Here is a 16,731-nt window from a genome sequence, read left to right on the forward strand (position 1 = left end):
CTTGCTATGCCCAGTCTTGCCTAGTATGCAAAGCTCTGCCTGGCCATTTTGGTCCCTTACCTCAATGGTGAAGCGCAGCCAGGTCTCACATCCTGAAGCTGCGACTCCAGTTCCACCAAGTGAGGCTGTCTCCTGTGTTCATAATGGTGCTTGCAAACAACATAATATTTGATGGTTTGTTTTCTAAGCTGTTTTATGTGGAGAAGCTGGACAAAGACCAACAATAAATGAGAAGAGACAGAGACAAAAGATGGTTTGTAGAAACAGGCAGGTGTTCTTTATTTCATGTGGCACAGCATTAGGCAGACAACCCAAGAAACAGTTTCTAACAAAAACCAAAGCTATCACTTCCAGGAACCATCCCCTAGACAAGGGTCTACTGCCAACAGTGGCACCAAGGTGTCCTTGCCTGTCCACTCTCATCTCCTCATAGTTTGCACACGCTTCGGCTGTATCTTAGTGGTGAGCGTTCTAAGGAGACTAACTTCTTACGATACAATATCTTTAGGCAGCGTACATACTGTGCAGTATCACCATAGTACAATCTCCTCAAGCCATGCTAAAACATAACACTAACTCTGGAGAGAAGGCTGTGCAGTCGCCTCGCATCTCTCTGAGGTAATACAATGCTGTTTCTTAGCTGACAACATGAGGGGCACCTGAAGGAGGATCAATATGGCTTCAGAGTCTATTTTTAAACTCTTGATGCAGCGGTGAGGACCTGGCATGACATTTGCTGAGACACAGGGCGAGTACCTCCTCCATCCCTGGATACTGCCAGGTGTTGGCAGCACCAGGGAGCTGAGCCTACTGTCACTGAGAGGGCAGAGAACAGAGATGCTCTTGGAGCAGGAGGAGGAAGAGAGGTCCATCAAAGATCACAACAGCCTGTAATCTTTGCATTGGCCATGAGGCGAGGGGTAAGCAAGGACGGTGGTAAGGGGAGTTACATAGTTAACACTCTGGATTAAAGGCATGAAGAATGGGTGGTGGAAGGAGGACATTTTGGAGACTAAGGGCAAAGCTTTAAAAGCCTTGGGATATTACTTTGAATTATTATCTACAGGTTATTCTCTCTATATATACTATTTTTCTTTCTAAATTAAGAAAATAAACATTTATTAACAAGTCACCGGGTCAAATCCTGCTCTCCACTGAAGCCAAATCCATTGACTTCAATGTGAGGGAGCCCTGTGTAAACAATGAAGGGCAAATTTGGCCCTTTATGTCCTGAAAAGTCTGCTTGTATTCATTTCTTTCAATCCTGCAAAGAAATACATATTGAACAGTGAATTAATTGTTAGGAACTTCTCTTGAACTATCATCAGGGGAGTGTCAACGAGATGTGGCAAAGTAGCAAAAAAAAGGAACTGATAAGTCCTGCTTCAAAGAGAATTTTTTCCATGTTTCAGAGCAGAGAGTGGATCTGGATCAAGCACTACTGGCCTTTACTTTATAAGCAACCATTAAATCCTTCATGTAGCTTCGGTGAAATGTTACACAGCCAGAGAAAGCAGAAGGAACCAAATACTCCTTTTCCTTTGCCAACATCATTTGCCCAAAGGTGAACACTGTTATCCCTTCGGATTCTCTTCTAACTCCAACTGTCTGTACAGTGCAAGCTCAGCCGCTGAAGACAAAATGTGTCTACTCTGCAGATGAGTAAAACCTGTGATGTCTTACAAATGTTAACTTAATGTTTTGATTATTAAAAAACACTAGGTGCTTTTAGACACAGAACGATACAATTTTGGATGCATTTACCACTTTTATTTCACTATGCAGAAACATACATTCACCATGTGTTGTGATGCAGCTGACAGTGTAATGGACGCTATCCCTTCAGTGGGTATTATAGCTGGACACTAACGAGTTTTCAGTGGATGTTCTGTACAGGTTAAGGCTTGACTCTGAACTAGATAGTAAATGCTGACCAGATTTTCAAACAGATTTTTTTCTCTTTTTTTTCTTTTGAGAACAAAAGGGAAATCAATAGAAAACCATCACGGTTATTTCAGATTAATAATTTTCTAATGCTGAAAACTAAGTAAAATACAGAATTTTTTTTTCTCCAAAATAACTACATATAATTTACAAGGTTAGGATCTGTGAAGGGTGACTGGAAGCTGACTCTGAACAACGCTGACAAAAATCTTTAAAGTTAGTATACTAAAATCATTACTACCTCATAAGGTATTCAGTCAGGTATACAAAGCACACTTCGTAAGCATTTAAATATTTTGATAAGAGTAAAGATTCATCATCTTTTATCGGGCAGTAATAAAACCAGATCAAACAAATATAAGATTCAAGTTGTTTACTGAATAAACTGTGTTATTGGCACATCTAATGTGTGGTAAAACATTATACACAGTACCTATACAGCTTCTAGCATTTTGGGGGTAATCTTCATTTACAATATCCGTAAACAAAAGGCTTGCCACCTAACAAATTTTAATTTGTTTAGACTTTCATAAACTGTGAAAGGCATGAACTGTTTATGTGTTACATGAGATCACTGTTTATATTGTTTATGAACGTGCAGGTATAGCTGAAAACTTAGACATTTTAAGAAAATTAAAAATGCTGCTTCTCTGTAATTTTATCGTTGCTTCATGCAATATTGTTTAACTGCTGCTGATTCAGATTGCTTTCTATGGGAAGGTATCTCTGCCAGTTTCTTTATTAACAGTCAAGATCAATTCTTCTGTACTGAAATTTTCCATAGACAGATACAAGTCAGTCAGGTTGGAACTGAGACTCCGTATGGGCTCTCGTATTCCTACTGGTGTGCATGTCCGGATTCATATGCAAACTAGGTCATTCCTGCAGGAAAGAGAACTGAGTTAATTATTTGAAGCAACTACTCTCTTGCAAAGGAGATTTTGTCAATTTGTTCGAGTAAAAAAAGCTATTTGAAAACAGCATCATCCCAGTATAAGCAACTTGGCCCAAATCCAAAGTCCACTGATGCCAATGGAAAGAATTAGCGACATCAATAGACTTCTAAGGAAGACACAATTTGTTGTCTCTGAAACAATTAGCAGAATAGCACAAGAATCATGGCTACTCACTTCTCAGTGACTGGCTCCATCTTCCAAATAAATAACATACCAGAATTCCAATTTTTTTTTTCCTATGGTTTGTATATCCAAAAGCAGGTGAGCAAAAGAGCTTCAAAAGGTGCAGTACATCACACTCTGCTACTTACACCAAATGCTAAGGAATTTATATTGTTTTAAGAATAAAAGGCTGCTATTGATTTAAACAAATCAGACAAGCAGCTTTTTTTTCCCCCACCCTCTTCTGCATATAGCATTCAAAGCATTTTGTGCAATGGTGCTGGCATTAACGGCTTTTGCATAGCAGGTTAGTATGCATGACATGTTTTTGCACACAGAATAAATATCGTAGTATTAAGACATCTGTTTAGCCAGCCGCAATTGGAGAGCATGCCTTTACAGAAAGAAAGCTTCACACAAGAAAAGCTGCATTATCATCTCATCCTGATAAACAATGCTGCTTTAAAACATAAAATGTTCTTTCAGGGACAAGCCAAGACATCCAAATACTGACGCACTGATTCACTGGGTTTAAACAAAAAAACAAAAGCAAGTTGGACCATATCTTTGCAAGTTGGGAATTAAAGCTTAATTTGTAACATATCTGCATGGCACATTAATAAAGCAGCTGTTGGTATTTTTAAACAATGGCATTTTTAAACAAAATACATACCTTTAAGAACAAACTGGTTTTGTTCTTAAATGACATAAAAGCAGACAACAGATTTTTTTGACTTCAGAATTAGAAAATTAGACTGTACCAAAGCATGGACAATGAGGACTTTTCAAAGAGCCAACAAAAGCAAATGAGTAGTTTCTCTTTCTCTAGCTGGCACCATTAAATGAAGAAAGATGTTTAGAGCTGAATGTGGTTTACATTCATATACCAGAACTGATAACCAGCACAAATGCAACTTGCAAATGCCAGTGAGAGAAAGCAAAGGGTTAGAGGTGAGTTATGGTAGAAACCCTTGCAACATGCCAGCCCAGTAAATGCCTAAGAAAATCATCTAGTCCTCTTACCTGTGGTCAATCCTCTCCATCTTCTGGTGTGATTTCTGTCTCTTTATGTACCACTACTTTGGTCACTGACATGTCAGGGTGCTGCTCTTTGGCTTCTTTAATTGCCTGAGCCAGCGCCTATCCCAAGGAAACCACAGAAGGGCAAAAACAAAAAGGAGGTGGAACATGCATGATCAGTAGCAAGGTGGAGAGATTCATGAGATATTACACAATTTACAAATGAGGAAGATGATTAAAATATGAAATATACCATCACTGATTTAACTACTAATCCAGTTTCATTTAAGGCATCCCGGTATGAATAGTATCTTTTAAAGCAATGTTTGGAAATGTTCTCTTTGGCAGTTTTCAGGGTAGCCCTTAGCAGTTTATAGACTTTACCTGATCATGGTCAATATCTGCATCTCCTGTGATGACTATTCGTTTTTCAATTCTTGTCTCTGAGATGCCTCCTTTCACAGTCTAGATGGGAGGGACAAATGCATGTCAGTAACTTACTTTAAAGAGTGCTGCTGCTCATCCAGAGAATGATCAGTGCAGGAACACAGACATGACCGAACTACCTCAAACAGCACACACAGAGGGGACAACTCTGAACTGCGACCAGAGCAGCTCTAAAGTTGGCCTGCTCTGAATGGACTAGATGACCTCCAGAGGTCTTCCCAACGAGGATTATTTTATGATTCTAATCAACCTGTATACATGTCAGGAGAGATGTTTCTATGTAAAAAATGGCAGGTATTTCCAGTAAATTCATCCCATGAAGAAAATAATGGACATACAGACGGCCCATATTAGTACCTAGTTAAGTCCAACTGCAGGCTTCAGAAGGATATACAGAGTGGTACGATAGCTCCTCTACTGAAGGGTGAATTTCACTGCAGAAAGATGAAATTCTGTCCATGGTAAATGTTGGTAGAAGAGATGTCATGGCACTAACAAGTTTCTGCTTAGGAACTGTTATTTAGATGTTGTCTTGGAACTTGGAAGACCCAACATCATTTGTTTGTGCAGCCATAAACTTTCTGCCTGTCTGTGGGCAAGTTCCTTAGGGTACCACCCAGCAATGCCACCGCAGCCTCTCAGCCAACTGCTTGTCCTGTTCTGACTACATGATACAGATTTACCATGTGCTTTCAACACTGTGCAGGAATAATAGCTCAGGACTCAAAGGCAGTATAGTCAAGTCAAGGAAGCCTCATGTCAGGCAAATTATTGCTTCTTGGCTACCATACGATGCCAATGTGGCTACACTGCTTCCAGTTCCAGACAGTATTTGCAGCTAACTCAAGTGTTCTGCACAACAATGTTTTGTCCTTGCATAGACATACCCTAAGGGTTTGTGATTCTCAGGACTCTTGTCAAGTCCTTGGTTGAGCATTAATAAAGCCTATAGAGCCAAATACAGGTGAATGAAGACAGATGCCTAGAATAGACAGGATTTTGTCCAGAGAATATAAGCGTGTGTCTACATTTCAAGTACATAATAGAACTGAAGCTAAGAAAACATACACCCTTGTGAAAAAACCCTTCCTTGTTTTCTGAGGACTCACTTTGGTGATGTGTGTGGTGGTTGTAGTGCTGGTAGTTTCAGATGTGATAGTCTGTGCACTCATCAATACACCTGGTTCTGAGTCAGCACCACAATCCACCTAGAGAACCAAAAGAGACAAACAATCATCAAAAACATGCTTCTGAGCACAGAGAGGTGATAACTGGACTGGCTGAACTTCCCTATTTCTACTGTTCTTCATATCTAATAGTAGGGAAATAACTGCTATTGGGGTGATCATGAGTCAGTATTTCATGTGGAGACTCCTCTTTGCTTCTGGAAGGACAGATGAGAAGCTGAGGCTTTGAAATTTGTAGTGTCATCAATGTTCTTGAAAGGCCAGGACATGAGGGTCACCCTCAGGTAAACTGCACTTGCACACATCTTCCTCATGCTAATATTTAGTACTTGAACAGCTTAGAATGGTTTACACTAAGGCATACACTAAAAATGGGTGAAGAAATATGTGTTCCTTAAGGTTATTTTAAATTAGAACCTGGCTTTTGCAGAATTTCTTACCTGAGAAGACTCATATGTGATGGTTTTTGTTTCTGTATGGACTACTGGCACTTCCTTTGTGGAAATTTCAAGGTTTTCCCCATCAGCAGAAACAGTGCTGAAACTGATAGTTTCAGTCTTCACAAGTGGTGACTGTGTGAACAAAAAAAAAGGAATTGAAACATTTAGCAAGGCTAACAGATTTCTCAGAATGTTTTTTTTTCCCTTGGGAAAGGAGGAGGAACAGCTAAAAAGTGTGTTTAAGAAAAGAGAGAAAATTATCTTAATTATAGTGGTACATAAATGTACAAAATGCTGGCAACATTTAGCACTATCCTGGATTTCATGAAAACAAACTTTAGAAAAGATGTAAACACTACAAGAGGCAATGGGCACAATTTGAAACACAAGAAGCTCTCTCTGAACAGCAGGAAACACTTTTTTTCCTGTGAGGATGATTGAGCACTGGCAAAGATTGCCCAAGGAGGTTGTGCAGGCTCCATCTTTGAAGATATCTGAAAGCCATCTGGACATGGCCCTGGGCAACTGGCTCTGTGTAACTCTGCTTGATCAGGGGGATGGACCAGATGACCCCCAGAGGTCCCTTCCGACCTTAGCCGTCCTGGGATTATACATCTTCTTAAAATGACAAGAGAACGAATGCTACTCAGGCTTAATCTTCCATTCAGCTCTCAGAAAAAAAAAAAGAACAAGTTTTTTTTAACCCTTCCACAAACCAGTCCTTGAAATTTTGGTAACAGGGCTAAGATAAGGCACCTATGTTGTTTAAGACACAGTATATTTATTTACAACTGTACCAAGCATGGAAAAAAAACCCATATTTTCTTTTTTTGAGGACACAGGAACTTTGCCAGTTTTGACAGACCTTTCCAAAGAGAGCACTCGATGAATCCTTGTTATCCATTGCATAACATGCCACTGAATTAAGCATTCCTCTGTAGCATGAAAAGTGCTTTTAAGTAACATAGGCCTGGCATTTTGCCAATAATGGAAAACAGCAACGAGCCTTGAAGGTGCCATACAAGGAAGAAGCAGGAGGAGAAAAAAAACTGCCTGCTGTAAAGATGCAATCGTACAAGCTTGGTACACTTTGCTTTCCACGGCAAGAATTAGCTTAGTCCACTACTGCCTACGTTTCACAATTCAGCACAGACATGACTGATTTAATGAGTTACCTCAAAATGAGATTTTCTTTCCAAAGACCCTGGAAGGTGGACTGTCGTACTGTGCTCCTCCACTTGCTCACATGAAGAAGCAGCATCAGTGACAACTCCTTGTTTGGTCAGGGCTTTCTGAGCCTCCTCCCTTTTCTCCTCCTTCGCTCCCTCAGTCTCAGCAGAGCCATCCTTCCCTTTCACAACAGTAGTCACTGCATCCAGCACAAGTCCGGCTGCTTTAGCAGGATCCCCGCTCGCCTGCACGCTTGGCCCGTGTCTCTCCTCGATAACCACAGTCTCCTGTACAACCTTCTTCACCACATCCTGGGGCGGGTGAGCTGCTTGCTTCATTTCACTGGAAGTTACCTCCTGAGATGTTGTTGTATCTATTTTCTGCAAAGAAAGAGGAAAAAAAAAACAACAAAAACATCAGTGTCAGAAGCAGACAGTACTACTTGCAACAGCTCCTCAGCTTAATGTTCTGTGAACATAAATAAAAAAAAAAAAAGGGGTATTACATTTTGCCAATTTATGTCTCTCACGTTGTATGGATTTTCACTCTCAGGACATTTTCACAATAGAAGAAATGAAAAACCAAAGCAAGAAGTACAATTTTTAGAAGCGAATAAAAATTCCACAGTGTTTTTCTCATTGGTATTTTGTGTGAGTTTTATAAAGGCAAAATACAGCACCCTGCAAAATGACCAAAATAAAGTGAAATGAGAGAAACCCCACCCTTTTTTTTAAAAAAAATTTATTTTCAGTGAAGTTTCTATTGTGGTCTATTTTAACAAAGGAAAAGGCACACCAATACATGCACTAGTTATATAGGTTCCAAGTTATACATAAAATCAGGAAACAAAATAAAAAGCAAAAGTAATTGGCGTGCAGTTATAACATCGATGGAGGGAATCAAACGGCCACCTGAGCCCAGCTCTGTGAAGTAGAAGTAACCCCTCCTATGAACTCAGTTGGTTTTCTGGCAGACTCTATTAAACTGAAGATATCTGAACCATCCAAGGTTTTTTCACCGGTGGACTGTTTAGTCTAAATAGACAAAGAAATGTAGAGTCACACACAGAAGAAAGGCAGACCTACATGCACAGACTTATTAATTGCCAAAACCGGAGGCAGAGAGGAGGAAAGGGAGAGAAGGCTGCGGGGGCGCAGAGAGGTTGGAAACAGGAAAAGAATGGGAAAATAAATCAGAGCAAACAACAGTAAGCAACAGTTACGAAGCATAGTTGTTAGCGTTGGCATTTTGCTGGTTCAAGCAATCCTATTTTTTTTTTTCTTTTATTAATAAGCCACAGCAGCAATACTACATTTCAGTAACATGGATCTTTAAATAAACTAGGAAGGTTGAAAGCCTTGTATAATGTCTGCTTCAGACTCTGGGCTGGATTCAAAGTATGAGGGGAAAAAAAAAATAAGCTGGGTTGGCTGCTGTCAACATAAAGCCAGGCAGTGAGAAGACTGAAAGGAAGGGTGGTGTGAAGGGATTGCCTAAAAGAAGTCATGCTTTAATCTTTAAACCATGGCACGAAGTCAAAGCCACTTGTTACCACTACTTTTGACGTGGACGACTCAGTAACATAGTGAGCAGTAGCAATGGTAAATGGCTGTTCTCTGGAATATCTCCACTCAGACAGGCTCTTATCTCTCCGGGCAAATGCCCCTGCTTTTGCAGCTTCACTGCCAAGGTGTTTTTCTGCTTTGCCAAGCTGCAAGCTTCCCAGTGTACCATGTAACTGCAAATCCTCGTCCATCTTTAGTGTCTTTTTCAAACTTTCCTCTTCAGGACTTTGCAACTGAGATTCTGCTTCTTTTATAGGTGTCAGAGAGTCGGACAGCTTTCTTTTCGTGCTCTGCACGTCGGATCCCCGCCTGGCTTTCTCATCAGTGACAGGCTCAAGGATTTCATACTCAGCCACTACAGGAATGATTTTCACAGATTCTTGCACTTCCCTTTCCATTTTTTGCAAAGCTTCTACTGAAGGCTGTACTGCTTTCTCACTCTCTTTAGCTTTACTTGTCATGGTTACAATTTTCCCAGATACAGTATCATAGGACTTTCCTAAGGTGAACATTTTCTGCTTATTCTCCTCTTTGGATTTTATTTCACCTTCCAAGTCCTCAAAGCTCTGCATTAGAATGGTACTGGATTTTAACATCTCAGGTGGAAAGGTGGATTTACTGCTCACAGTCACTACTTTGTACGCCAGATTTTTTTTCGATTCACCATCAACTACCTCAGATGGTATTTTGTCTATAATAACCCAATCCTCAGTGCCCTATATTTGAGATATAAAAGCTAAATTAGAATATCTGAAGGTTTATCTGTACTTCAGGAGCACTAAAGTATGAAGACTTTTAAGAAATCAATGCTGCCTCTTGTCAAAGCATATGATAACTTTTACCATTGTACCTTTTAGAGCAGTTATCAAACAACTAAACAGAATCACGTTAGGCAAAATACGATTTCTTTGCATATTCCCTCCCCTTAGAGGCCCATATAACTTGGACACAAAAAATGACTTTTGCCTCACTATTTCTATATTCATTTGAAGCAAAACAGAGTTTTAGCACATCATTTAAAATTATTATTGGAATCATCCTGAGGTTAAAAATCATGTATCACAATGGTTCATAATGCTGCTGTCAAAATCAAATTGCAAAAATAGGGCAAATAAGCCCATTCAACCATTCCCCACTTGTCACAAACACACTGTTGACGAGGTTTTAGAATAGCATGTATTTGTATGTAGCTGTAGCCTGCAATGAATTTGTTTTCATTAGAATAACATCAACCCCTTTCAGCATTGTTGAAATCGAGTAGTACAACATAGTAAATGCCTTAATGCTAAAGACACTGAACTGAAATTAATGCTCTATCTTTTTTCCTCCTTATGCAAATATGCTATGTGATTGGCTTTGTCTATGCAATCAGCATCCACATATTTGACCTTAAGACTGTAACATTTGATTTTAACTAAGCAAATGTGGTAGTTTAAAATCGAATGAATTAAAAATAACCTCTAGGGATGATGGGATACTTTTCTGGATAATGATTTGATGAGAAGTAACCAAAGTGCCAGCAGATTCTCCTTCCTGCAGCTTCTTCTCTATCACACTTGGCTAATAGAAAAACCAATAAGAATAGAAAGTTCACCATCACTCAGCATAATCTGAATTCACTTGACAGTATAAAGGAAATTCATTCTAATAACAGAAGTGCTGCATTCACCATGAAGTTCTCAGTGATGTTTATGCTGGAAATGCATGCATAACTGCAAACAACATCCACAAACAGTACCGTGCAAGTAGATTTCTAACTAGTAGAGAACTCAGTCTCTATTAAGAAGCCATAAGCTTTGGAGAGGACTCATTTCTCAGAATTTGGCCCCCAGATTACATCTTTATCTGGAACATACGAAATCATATTCAAAACAAAACAAAACAAAAAAGTGGTTTGGAAAGGAAGATATGTAATAAAATAATAAATCATTGCCAGCCTGACTGCATTTCAATAAGGTATTGTTTGTTTTTACCTGCATTTCAAGGAATGTAGTACCTCCCTTCTGCAAAAATATGAGTTTTTCTGATTTTTCTGTTTCTTCTTTGGTCTAATGTCAGGGGAATAAATGGTTTTAGTAAATGGAGGGTATAAAGACCACTATACTTTACAATAGCTCATCCTATTTCTCTAATCTACAAATTATTAATTGCATGGTAAATTAAGAAACAGAATTAAACAGAATAATTTTACAGCAACGAGGTTTCCAATAAGAAGTGAAATCAGTGTCACTCCATGACAAATGCAGACATAAGCATATTGCTCGCATAGCAGGAAAAACACTAAATCGAATAACACCTGGGCATGGACACACTGTGTTCATTTCCTCTTATGTTATTCATCTGATCATGTCTGTTGCCAACTTTCATCAACATTCTAGAGCAAGTCCCTCCACCTTCACCCTGCCTTTAGCTGTTTCCTGAGTTTGCAGCCTTCCCTGCTGATGCAGATGGAAGACCTTCCCTGCAAACATTTCAGCTCTCCTTTTCTTGTTACAGGTGGCAAGAAGTCTCAGTCTTTTTCTGATGCAGGAAGCTAACCATTGCTATATCATCGCTATAGTGTGACACCAAAATCCTCATCATTGTTACCCCGTATGTGCCTTCCTGATGCTGTGAAAATGGTAAGACTATCTCTGCAGCTTGACCAATGGAGAAAGTTTTAAATGTTGGGTTGGTAAGATTCAGTTTTCCTAAGCCTTTTGAGCTCACCTTCTGGGCTGGCTACCTTTTTCATCTGGCTAGAACAAGTCAGGCCCTGCAGAGCAAAGCAGGTTTCTTGCCAAACCCTTTCTACCCAGTTCAATGGCCAGTGTCCTCATCAGACATGCCGATGGAAGTACTATGACTGGCATGGTAGTAGGGTACTGTTTTAAAGATGTATACTCCATGTACTGGAGAAGAAAGGTACACATTGAAAGGCAGATACAAAGCTAGAAACTAGAGAGGCAGAAATGACTCAGCTAACTGACTGCAATGAGTTGCTTAAATTCTTTATTTCTAAAGTGCTGGTTTATTCCAATCCAGATTAGACTAGACACTGTCAGGGAGTTTGTTAATACGATGGCTTTCATGTTCTGTAGCTATCTGGCCATCATTATGGCAGATATTTAAACCTATGTTTTTTATAACTAAAGAAAAACAAAGTATTTCTCCTACTATTGTAAGAAACCAATGGATGACCATATGGGTTTAAAGTCAAACTGACCAAACACACACAGGTGCCAAATGCTCAAACTACGTATTTTGAAAAGGCAACTTTTCCCTTTCTGTTCTTGTTTTATTATACTAAAGAGTTACAGGTAACAGCAATTAATACATTTCTGAAGTGGATATTCTGAGTTAAACATGTGACTACTTTGACTAGAAGCAGCTACTACATAAGCTGGTTCTGCATGCTCTCTGTCCTGTAAGGTGCTGATTTTGACTCATACATGACTTCATTTTTTCCCTATCAAATTCCTCTCTCAGCAGGACATGTGAACTTAAACCACCTGACTTAGTGGGACCAAGAAGGATAGTCAGATGTTATCTACAGCAGGGGTCCTTTACTGCCAGAAGACACCTCAGAGTTAGGCTCTGATAGCTCAAATCCATTCACATTTTTCCACAGAAACACCTTCATTTGGATGAGATTCGGTGGGACAGCTGTAGCTTACTTAAATGCATATAAGGTATAGTGTCTGGACGCTGCTTTTGAGCAAGTCCTTTTCTTCTAGTAAGAGAAGAGTTACCAGATAAGGATATCTCTTGCTCTTTTCCTTTCCAAACGAATGGCTAAATTCAGATGTGTTTGGTCATGGTGAAGCCTATATAACTGTGTAATGTTTTGCTACTGCTTGTGCATTTTAATTAAAAATTGTTATTAAATATTTAAAGTAAAAAAGACACGTAATAAAGTGAGGGGGTTATAAGTTTCCTTCCTCTGATTCAGGCTCAGCTAGCCAGCCACTCCCTATTCAACAGTTCCTTACATCTTTAAAATGTGAAATGCATTCAGTTTATTACACTTATTATACACACTTTATTACAATTTTAAGAAAGTAAACCCATACTTTTAACTACAACCAAACATGGTTGTAGGATCTCTTACGATTCCTAAACCAGGAAGGCAGTAGGAACAACAATAAGACTCCTCAGTCCTCCCTCCAAAAGGTAAACTTTGGGCACTGAGTCTGCTTTTTAGATATTTTAATCCAACTTGATGGCCACTCTAATGCATATCTGATGCCTGTATCACCCACCCATTAGGTGGGTATAATGTGAGAGAAGAGGAAGTGGAGCCTGTTTCTTGGCAACATCCATTTCCCTAAGAGGAGAAGCTGAGAAGTTCTATCTGCTTCCAGGGATTCCTCTCCTCAGAGAGCTGTGGATCAGCTATGCCAACCTCTAAGGTGGGAAAGAAAGCAGAAGATTCTTTCAAATTATACTTCCCATCCCCTTTTTTCTGAGTTCCTTACAACATTACATCAGTGCTGGGGCGGGGGGATAGAGGCAAATTTTGTGACCATTTATTGGTCTGTAATGCTAAAAACAAGTGGTGATCATAAAGGTTGTTCCAGTAGAAAAATAAACTGGATATACATTCAAAACAGAACAAAAAGATTAATCTTCATACAGACCACACAAGCATATTTCTTTTTGCTCTACTGGATTTAAATCAAGATTCCCTGCTTTTTTTTTGAAGATCTATGTATTTTATGACAACATGAATGTTACACGTTACATTGTTACCTCTACATCTCACTACCTACCCACAAACTAAATAAAAGGAGGCTTTTTATTTGACAAGTTCCTTGCAAACACTTCAAGACTGCACAGCAAGCAAGATTTTTTTCATGCATGCACACTGCATTAAAATGCACACACTTAGCAATCTGCAGTGGGTCTTCAATGGAACAGTATCCAGCCAACTACAGCAGCTATCGGTTCCCTTATGGCACTGGCCAAGCAGGTCTAATTATCATCCTTATTTCTCTCTCGTCTTCAAAGATGGAGAGAGTTCTGCCCCCTTTGCCCTGTATTTTCTTGTCAGGCTTGGTACCGTACTCCCAGTCCGTCCCACTACAGTGCCGCTCCCAACCCATCACCATTATTTAAATTTTCTTTCCATCACCTTCACAGTTTCTTTCACGCATGGCTGGACTTCCTCAAGCTCACTGAACCTGTAAGGAAGGCTGCATTTCGCACCCTCAAAGAGACCCAATTCTGTCACGTGGCTTACAGCAAATTTCATACTCCAACTATATATATATATATATATATATACACATACACATAAAAGGTATCTGTTATTCCTTGCATGTTTGCTGCTAGAGCCTGAGTCCTGAGAAAAAGGGAGCACCTGCAAGTGGGGAATGGCCTCTAATTATGGCCTCTAAATGTACTGAGAGCTATTATAAGTAAAACTGAATAAGACAAATACGTAATGAAGCCTTTCAGCTCCCGCTGACCTCTTCAGGCACTAGTGGTTCAATCATAGGAGCTTCCTCCTGCCTTGCTGCAAGCCGAACGGGAGATGTGGAAAGCCTCTTCTCCCACTCATTAGACACAGCCGTTTCTGTGGAGGTTTCCAAGAAGGTGCGTTTCAGCTCGCTTATATTGGTCTGATGTTTCATCAGATCTTCCTGGGTTTTGTCTAGGTCCTGGACAGTTTTAAAAGAACAGAGCAGTTCGTAATACATCCTAAGCCGACCAAATTTTAGAGCCAAAACACACAACTTTGTTAGTAAGGAGGGAAGGAACATCTCAGGGAGCCGGGCAGCACAGCACTAACACAACACTCTGTGAAAATGTGGCATTTTGAAAGATAACAGCATAGCATATCTCATACAAGTGAATTTAAAAGTACCCTTGAAGAGCTTCACTGTATTGCTATGATTTACACCTGATAAAGAGGCTTCAAACAAACATACATATGCGCGTGGACGCACACACACATACGTGCACGCATATATATATTTATAGTACAAGTTAGAGGAGTCATCATAATCTGAGAAAAAAAAAATCTATTTAATTTATTAGCAGGTGGGAATACACAGTTCATGCATCATAGTGCAGATTCACAGTTTACCACTAAAACTAACACACATGTACGGACATGCACTGGTATATACCAATACCAACCTCTAACATAAGATTACTATGTTTGACATACACATTTTCACCCTGTATTCGCTTAATCAGACTATTCTGAAAGAAGTGAAAAAGAAAGGGAAAGGTAAGGGACACAATATTGAAAGGATACAAAATGCTGTTTCTACACATTTCTTCACAGAGAACCAACAATAACATGCTGAGAGAGGTGAACACCTCCAACATTGGTACTTGAGCAACATCTGGACCTTTCTTTTCTGTTACCTGTGCCTTTAGATCTCCATCTTCCTCTTGATCCGACTGCCAGCATGAGAAAGATTGGAAAACAACACCTTACACACGCGAATGACCAAAGCCTTTACAAAAACTGGTGAGAGGAACACGCTAGGTTAAAATCACATTTTCTCTGTGTTAAGGGCTTAATGAAAAGGACTAGACCCACTGGCTGACTTTGCACATTCTCCTAACTCAGAGCAAGTCTCCTCTTTTCAAACTTGTTTATTGTGAGCGAAAAAATATTAAACATTTTCCAAATAACATTGGTGTGCTCCACGTTCATAGATCTCTATTTAGGGAGCAGCAGTTGGACCTTCTCACTGAGATCGTGGCTGATTTAGGACCAAATGGGAACAGTAAATTCTTTGGAAGTCTGTAATCCCAGAGTTTAAACACCTCCTGGGACAGAGGCTGAGCTTTGTGTTAACTCACCATGGGTAAAAGACCCGCAACACTTTTTACAGAATGCAACACATTTTATTTGCTAAAAATGCTATTTCCTTAACCTCAGACCCATTCTGCATTTATATAATTTTATTTCATATTTAGACTGTATATATTCTTTCAGGATCTATCTGCAGAGGTCATCTTCTGGAATTGCCACATTTCAGCTCAAACTCGCCTCACATCTTTGAAAGCAATTCAATATGGACTGCCAAAGCAGCCCAGTTTCTGAGGGCTGAATTTTCAGATGGCAAGTATACCACATATTTTGAAAGTCAGGTATCCAGAAGGATAATTAAGGTTCACAAAATATTCTCCCCTAAAATAAGGATGGAGGATAGGGAGATTAACATGCGTTTTTGATGAATAAACTGAACATTTTAAATGTCATGGGTTTAGGATTATGTTTTACTTTCTGTATAGCTCAATGCCTGAAGCCATACAGTGCAAGAGGCACTTGAAAACATTTTGTACCCCAGATTCACCTCAGCAGATTTTATGTTATTGCTCCATTTGGATTCTTTTAATGCTTGTGCCACTATTTTATTTTTAATTTTTCATGTGGTCCTAATTAGTCAAATGACTCATGGGAAAATCTTTACCTGTTGACAACTTTATAACTCAGCTCTAATCTATTCTATTTACAGCTAAGGCCGAATTGCCCTGACACATCATACAGAGAATTCTTCCTTGACAATAATTGTAACAGTTTTAAATATTAATGAGATCCTACCGAAAACCTACAGCAGTGTTTGTGGTAAGACCCTGTCTTCTAGCAGATGTCAGTTTAATTCAGCTCATATTTGCAGCTACAACCATATTAATTATGAAAGCATTATATGCACTTCAGTGGAGTCACACAGGGTTGAATTTGCCTGCACGGTCTTTATACCATGTTGTGCGAATAAGGCTTCTCAGTGCAGAGAAAATATAACAGCGCCTCCTCTGAAGACAATACTTGGACTACTGGTGACAATATGTGAAGATGACATGTGAAATTACATTCAAGGAAAACCTTAGATGTTTA

The 16,731-nt window shown here is 39.4% G+C and overlaps 1 protein-coding gene across 6 annotated transcripts in view; it reads right to left on the minus strand.

Annotated features, from left to right (window-relative positions):
* Window positions 1-251: 251 nt before the first annotated feature.
* EPB41L3 (erythrocyte membrane protein band 4.1 like 3) overlaps window positions 252-16,731 on the minus strand; it is a 102,118-nt gene continuing 85,638 nt past the window's right edge. For 2 of the 6 annotated variants that reach the window (XM_082046333.1, XM_082046332.1), the window contains exons 13-20: window positions 14,342-14,533; window positions 10,865-10,939; window positions 7,332-7,706; window positions 6,157-6,288; window positions 5,639-5,737; window positions 4,467-4,547; window positions 4,086-4,202; window positions 252-2,826 (exon numbers count right to left, since the gene is read on the minus strand). In XM_082046333.1, coding sequence (XP_081902459.1) covers window positions 4,092-4,202; window positions 4,467-4,547; window positions 5,639-5,737; window positions 6,157-6,288; window positions 7,332-7,706; window positions 10,865-10,939; window positions 14,342-14,533 — 1,065 coding nt within the window. In that variant the 3' untranslated portion in view covers window positions 252-2,826; window positions 4,086-4,091. Of the gene's footprint in view, window positions 2,827-4,085; window positions 4,203-4,466; window positions 4,548-5,638; window positions 5,738-6,156; window positions 6,289-7,331; window positions 7,707-10,864; window positions 10,940-14,341; window positions 14,534-15,248; window positions 15,285-16,731 lie in introns of all 6 variants that reach the window. The other 4 variants (XM_082046336.1, XM_082046335.1, XM_082046337.1 and 1 more) reach the window with 3 other exon arrangements.

This window comes from Streptopelia decaocto, assembly GCF_964273445.1.
Source record: "Streptopelia decaocto genome assembly, chromosome: 2".
In the NCBI taxonomy this organism is placed as follows: Eukaryota; Metazoa; Chordata; class Aves; order Columbiformes; family Columbidae; genus Streptopelia; species Streptopelia decaocto.